The 6,892-nt window shown below is 33.7% G+C and overlaps 1 protein-coding gene across 1 annotated transcript; it reads left to right on the top strand.

Annotated features, from left to right (window-relative positions):
• Window positions 1-3,113: 3,113 nt before the first annotated feature.
• On the top strand, window positions 3,114-5,951 carry LOC140155384 (uncharacterized). Its single transcript, XM_072178214.1, has 4 exons — window positions 3,114-3,272; window positions 3,847-3,968; window positions 4,390-4,670; window positions 5,560-5,951. The coding sequence occupies exons 2-4, from the start codon at window positions 3,872-3,874 to the stop codon at window positions 5,668-5,670; spliced, it is 489 nt and encodes a 162-aa protein (XP_072034315.1). The 5' UTR covers window positions 3,114-3,272; window positions 3,847-3,871; the 3' UTR covers window positions 5,671-5,951.
• The last annotated feature ends 941 nt before the right edge of the window (window positions 5,952-6,892 follow it).

Genomic DNA, 6,892 nt, shown 5'->3' with positions numbered 1-6,892 from the left:
GAAAGTAAACCTTGCAATTCCTAGATTTTTCAGTGTCTTGGAAAATTTCTTATCTTGTGACAGACATTACGAAATGTTGACCTTTTTTAGTGTCAAAATTTGGTAAACTTTGATATTGTTCCAATTGTCAAAAAAGTTTTTACGAAATTACGAAAGGTAACAGAGAATGATGATTTTCGACACAGCAAGATTATACGTATATCAATAAGACATTTCTTGAAATAGAATCAAAATAGATTTTTAAGGGATATGTATTTTTGTCAAATTTTGATGACAAAATTAATTCTGTTAAGACCCCCGGCCCTGAAGATATTCTGATAATATGTTTTGTGTAGCATCACAACCATATGGTTAATTCTCACAGTATATGCCATGTAAAGATAAGAAATATAACGTCATGTGTTATTTTTAATTTATTATATCTGGGACCAGCTTGCATTCACATATACCTGAGTCATAATTCTGTTTTTCCATTTTCTGTCTGTTCCTTTCAATTTCTTTATTGGTGTATTTAAGCCATCATTTAATTTAGAGCTGTTTTAGTGCTCAGGCAGTTTTGGGTTCTAACCTGATCTCTATAATCTTGGTCGATTGTTATATATAAATGAATAATTCGAAATTCTTTTCAATAAACAGAGAAACTAAACAGGGTTGGAATAAAATCCGCGAAGCTTGAGCAAAAGTAACGGTTTTTCTCCCAGAACAACTTTCTTGGAACAAAGTGCCCTCGAAGCACGCAAAAATGCCATTTTAAGTTAAACTATGACGTGCGACGGAAGCATAGTAGGGGGAGGGGTTGAGCATATTTTGTGACGGTTGTGCTTGGACATTTGTGCTCGATGCTCGAGAAAAAATTGTCACTATTTTAGCCCAAAATTAAGGTGAATTTTGTTATTTGATGAATCAGTGCAAGCGCGCAAAAATGGTCAATTTTACCCTGTTTTGGACCAAAACACTGTTGTAAAAGTACTGACTAAAAAGAAAGACGCACATGGTAATTATTGCTTTGTTTTTTCTTCTATTAGGATTTGTATGCTAAATGTACAATTGAATTTATGAAAATCACTTTTATTGATGTAGATGAAAGGAAAGAAATATGAAAGCATAATACTTTCATAATTTAAAACAAAATTACTGAAAACATGTTGATTCTACTAGCATACATTGATTCTACTGTAGTACGTAATTTTGAAATAAAACAGTTTATGTTTTCTTTAGCGTTTCGATACAGGTAAATTGAGTGCATAAAGAAAACAGCAAAATTATATTCAATATTTTCTTGAATTTCATGAATCGTATCAATCCCTGCTTGATAAAACTGCAATCAGATTTTAATGTGAGGACCTAGAGGGCGTCTTCAAGCCCCATTAAGAAAAAGTCTGGGCTAATTTTTATCTTCCAAGTTTACTGTTTCATTATTTCCACATTATGCTTTTCGGTGTCAATTTCTAATAATATTATTCTGTCTTTGAAAAATATCTTGATTATTTCATTATATCGAGCTATGTCGGCCCACCTATTTCCATTATAAATGTTGCCACACTAGAAACTGTTTTCATGTTATATATCAAGTGAAAACACTCAGTATTACTGGGTAACCTACTACATAGGCCTATATTTATTGCCTGTCACATATTTTGTCAAATTGTATCTGAGCAATAAGATATTCAGTATGTGTGGCATTCTGTTAAAACTATGAGAAGTGAGTTCTTGTACACGGTGTAAATGCGGAACACTAAAGGTGCAGGAAATCTAAATGTGGACAATTTCTTAAAATTGTTAAAATTTCCAATGTACAAGTGATCAACAAGTTGATAACAAAACAGGATAGCACTATACAGTGAAATCGACAGGTGTGTGCTTCCCGGGAGTTCGTGTCTGTGCTATATTCCTTTAAAGACTTTCCAATTTCCTCTAATTTCTAGCATTTCAAAGGGGTTTAAATGCTAGGAGGGGTCCAGTTTCATGAACAAAATCTAGCACATTCTGTTATTTTTAAGTTTATGCCCATCAACAGTTATATTGTTTTATGTCAAATCTCTATAAACAAAATTTGAATGTAAAAGGAACACTTAAATTCCTTGCTAAACTTAAATTATGTCGTGTTCTATGCACCTTTTTTAAAACCAATATATCACTTTTAAATAACTTTTAAAAGTCATTTTTGATATGTTTTAGCTGTTCCAGAGTATGTATTTATTTGTTGGGACGTTTGTTTGTTTGTTTGTTTGTTTGTTTGTTTAAATGATCGCTTCGTGCGGAGGCACACTTGGGTCCTGGTGGGACGTGTTGATGAGTATACTTTAGATAATAATATGAAACATTGAATATTAACAATAAACAAAAATGTATTATGTACATGCACAATCAGTAACCGCCATTTTGATATATTCATGTACAGCAAGCAAATAAGATTCAATATAATTATACGTTGTGCCAACAACAGGTAACTATTTACCAAACGTAATTTCCACAAAAAATGCAAACAATAGAATCTCACCAGTCAAGGTTGGATCGTAACAATAGAAGAAATTAGTATGGTTCATTAATTGCCCAACCCTAACTAAAAGTTAACAGACGGTGACTTGGCAGCTACCTCTGGCAGCAAAAATAAAGTATCTACAAGCAGACGACACACCAGATACTTCGATTTGACTTGTTGGAGCAGACGGTGAGACTTGAACTTGGTTTTGTGCAAATTGGCGCATTGTTGTATGATCGGGGGCCGGCATCTACTGTCAGAATAATATATAGGTGTAAGATTGGAAAGAGGTGTTCGGTAATTCGGTGACAGTGCTGTGCTTTAGTAAAGATTACTGGTGCAGTGTTTGAGTGATACAATAAGGAAAAAAACCCAAAAAAACCAAAGCAATAATAATAAATAAATTTAAAAAAAATACAATCGGATTCTTCGCGCGTTGGGTTTTACACAAACTAAATTTTCCCGTAAAAAAAGGTTTTTTTGAGAAACATACCCAGTTTTTGCTGGTGAGAGTGCATAACAAATCTGGTCTTAAATCCTTCATGCGTACCTAAAAATAAGAGAGTGACCCCCGAGTGTACAAGTACATGTTAAATTTATTGTTGTATGATATACCTGAATTGTTAACAGGTTAAGGTGGATCCCGATTCTTGTAGGTCACAAAAACAATCAATACCATAATCCATATACCAACACAGTAAAATCGCACCGCCCTCACTTTTTTATCTAGTGCGTGGAAATACCAAACTTTGAGGAAATCGGTCGCAAGAAGATTACTTTCATAAACCAGGTAAGTGAGTCTCTTTATTTATAACTAACTTTATAAGAATCGTTAAAAACGCTTTACACATTGTTAAACTTGCAACACAGAAGTAAATGTGTCTCTTTTATAAAACGTTCTCTTATATTTAGGATGTTTAGAAAGCAATGATAACTTCAGAAACACAAAAGTATAAGGGCGGCGCCATCTTGGATTTGTGTGACCTTGTATTGAAAGATTGAAATAATAAAGAACTTTTGGAATATCTCATATTCTTTTTGACTGTAAAGGTTTATTCCCTGTGTGTTAACGCGCATGGCTTTTATTTGACATAATGGCAGGGATTTTTTTAAAGTAAATATAACATGACTTTAATCTACTCAACTTAAAACCAACTAGATTCGGTGCCACTGGTTCATTTAATAAATCGCACTTTCAAATCTAACCAAAGCACTACTTACAAGACGGTAAGATGTGATATTAATATACTGAAGTCTCCATCAATCATGGGACGTTACTTGTAAATTAGAGCTTTAATTAGGATGTTTTGTCTCACAATTTCTCCCGTAATTGTCTATTGTTTATCTGACATTGATTGTTTCAGTGAGAAGGTGACCAGCTGATTCACCATGATCAAATCAGCAGCTATCATTTGCCTCTTTCTATCTGTGGCATTATGTCCAGACTTAGTCTCGGCTCAACGAAGAACCGACTGGAATCGAACAGGTAATTTAAAGATTAGGTGATGTTTACATTATACCGATTGTTTTTCTTCCACACATTAAGACCCATCAACCAACATTCTTATTCCAAGTTGCGAGTAAAATATTGCTCCAGCGGTTTGAATTCTAAGCGCAAGAATAATGGCCATAGAACAGTACAACTTTCAGGGTATCCACCAAACTATGATACTTTTGTTCATACCGCCTAGACAAAACATATTCTTTGGGTCTAAAAAATTCACTGTGTACTGTATGGCTGCTGGTTACAATAAAAATCTGAGCTTTGACCTGATACCGAAATCAGCATTTTAAAAAGTGGGGAACGAGGCTGTCAATCGATCATTAATGACCTTATAAAGGTCATTGTCTTCCGCTTAGCCTTGTTTATCAGTCGTTTTATAATGTTCGTCTACCTTCCGTTACAGATCTTTCTGATGCTGCGTTAGTTGGTATCATAATCGGTGTCATCTTTTTTGTTATTATCGTCATCGCTCTCATCTTTATGTGCCTATGTTTCCTGGGCAACTGTTGGAGAAGTAATGATTACTACTACGAACAGCCTTACTATTACCCTGAGGCCCCTCTACCTCCACCATGCCGAGCACCAGAACCAGCCCAACCGCTAGCTGTTGTAGTCGCCAAACCAGAGAAAGAATCTCGACCAGTGTTTGTTGTTCAACAAGAATCAGTGCCTTCCCCACAATCTGTAAGTAATGATATATTTAGTAATAGGAGGGAGGAGGGCGTATAGGATTCGGCATTGTCTTGTAACTTTATAAAACCAGAACAAGTTTGACAATTAATTAAAGTTTATTTCAGATATTCAATATATGAAGAGCTTGGTTCTGAGCCATGATGCACCATTACAAGGGAAACAGTGAATGGATGCAGAGTAACAATACTGTGTGAAGCCTTTGTTTCCTAAATGAGAACAATAGTCTGCATATTGTTAAGCAACATTGTTGTGGTAAAAATGGCTTGTTGATGGTATAACTCATTGTTGCTAATGTCAAACTTGTGAAAGTAATTGTGATTGTATCACACAAGTAAATGAGAAACATGTGCTTGTGGACTTAAAATGGTTTGTAAACAAGCTCTTCGTATTCAATAGATATAGTGTTTGGTGTTAAACACCAGAAATATTTTTGCGCACAGGGTTAGATAACAGCCTTTAACTTCCGGATATACGACATAAAACAAAACAAAAACAAAAACAAAACAAAAAAAAACAAAACAAAACAAAACAAAAAAAAAAAAAAAAAAAAAAAAAAAAAAAAAAAAAAAAAAATAAATAAAAAAAAAAAAAAAAAAACAAAAATTTTTTTTAGATTTTAGAATATAATATAATATAATATAATATAATATAATATAATATAATATAATATAATATAATAGAATAGAATAGAATAGAATCTGAAAGGATCAGAAATATTGTTTTTAGTTAGCTTACGTCAAGCAAACTTTTTTTTACCAATACGGTATTAAGTTATGTTTTTACTTTTTGGAACAACCTAGTGATGTTCCCTTGTTTCGTGTGTTATTTAATGTCATTATTAACAACAATTGTTGCGTATTAATTTGTTTTTTATTTTCAGAGACGAGCCTTTTTGGTACGAACAGAGAGGGAGTTTAGCCAGTATGACCCATATGATTCCTATGATGAGCGCGGATTTAGACCACGTGTGCAGAGAGCTTCCTATTACTAAACCATCATTCACTTTTATTAGACTTCGATCAGTTCCACATAAGGGCCTCACGAGTGGACATTTCATTCTTTAGGAGTGAAAAGCACCCTAAAAAGAGTGAAATTTTGCTCCAAACGAATGAATTTTGCTTCAAAAGAGTGAACTGTCCACTCTTTAATGTATGATATAAGGGACAACACTTTTTGGAGTGGTCCTTTATTCGGCTCCTTGACGAGTGAAGTTGCATCCTTTAAGAGTGAAATTCACTCTTCTGGAGTGATTTTAACTCTTCCTGGAGTGCATAAATCCCCACTCTTTTGGTTCCTTCTTTTACAATCAGAGAGTACTATAGCCGAAACGATATCAATATCTGTTATGTGGAAGTGTCTTGGTGTTTCTTAATACAAATATAAACAAAGACGGATATCGCACAATGAGTGGGTATACATAATATATAAAGTAGAAAGCTCACAATGGCGGGCTATTAATTTTGACCTGGTCTTAGGCTAATAAGCTACAATAAGCACGTCTAAAAGGGTTTTAAAGGTCGAAACTATATTGGAAAGTTCTGAGTCCAGACGTCACTTGAAAATACGGTTGAACCAATGAAAATCTGTAAACTTATTCATATCAAAGAAATGACATGTATAAATGAAGACTGTGGAAGAAGGAGAAGTGTCTAAGTGTTCAGAAATAGTTTCTATGAATAAATGGTCCAAATCCTTTTGTACTTTCTATAAAATGATTTGTATTATTTGACACAAGAACTGCTATTGTAACTTTCAAAGAAAATGACAATTGCGATCTTTTGTTTGAGAATATGACAGCTTATGACCTATGTGTTGGTATACATATTTTCAAATATATATTTACACTTCTACAACTACAGGCTTTTTACATCAATTGAGGTAATTTTGCCCATTAATTTTGAGTGATAATAAAACTAGCAAAATAATATTATCAGGGAAAATTAGTGTCCAGTTTACTTAGTATATTGATAGCGTTTGTGGATGTGTGTTCCTGACTTTTGTCTAATTATCTTCAATATTGTGAAACATTCAATGTAACTGGGAATGTAACTTCTACACACATTTCTTCAGTGCTACTAGTTAAAAAGGAAGCCCCGCCAGAGCAGTTCTTCTGGGGTGACCCAAACCTGCCTGGTTATCAAATTAATCAATGACAAGGTTATCTCTGAATTTGACAGGTGTTAAATGATGTTTTAATGTTATTTCATCAATTA

The sequence above is a fragment of the Amphiura filiformis genome, chromosome 6 (assembly GCF_039555335.1).
Source record: "Amphiura filiformis chromosome 6, Afil_fr2py, whole genome shotgun sequence".
NCBI lineage: Eukaryota > Metazoa > Echinodermata > Ophiuroidea > Amphilepidida > Amphiuridae > Amphiura > Amphiura filiformis.
This window is presented reverse-complemented; position numbering and strand designations above follow the sequence as displayed.

What these genes read in the sequence shown, in the direction of transcription:
- LOC140155384 (XM_072178214.1), top strand. Translation starts at nt 3,872, where the DNA reads ATGATCAAATCAGCAGCTATCATTTGCCTCTTTCTATCTGTGGCATTA. An exon ending in AACCGACTGGAATCGAACAG is followed by an intron (nt 3,969 to 4,389) that starts GTAATTTAAAGA and finishes CTTCCGTTACAG; the next exon opens with ATCTTTCTGATGCTGCGTTA. An exon ending in CAGTGCCTTCCCCACAATCT is followed by an intron (nt 4,671 to 5,559) that starts GTAAGTAATGAT and finishes TTTTATTTTCAG; the next exon opens with AGACGAGCCTTTTTGGTACG.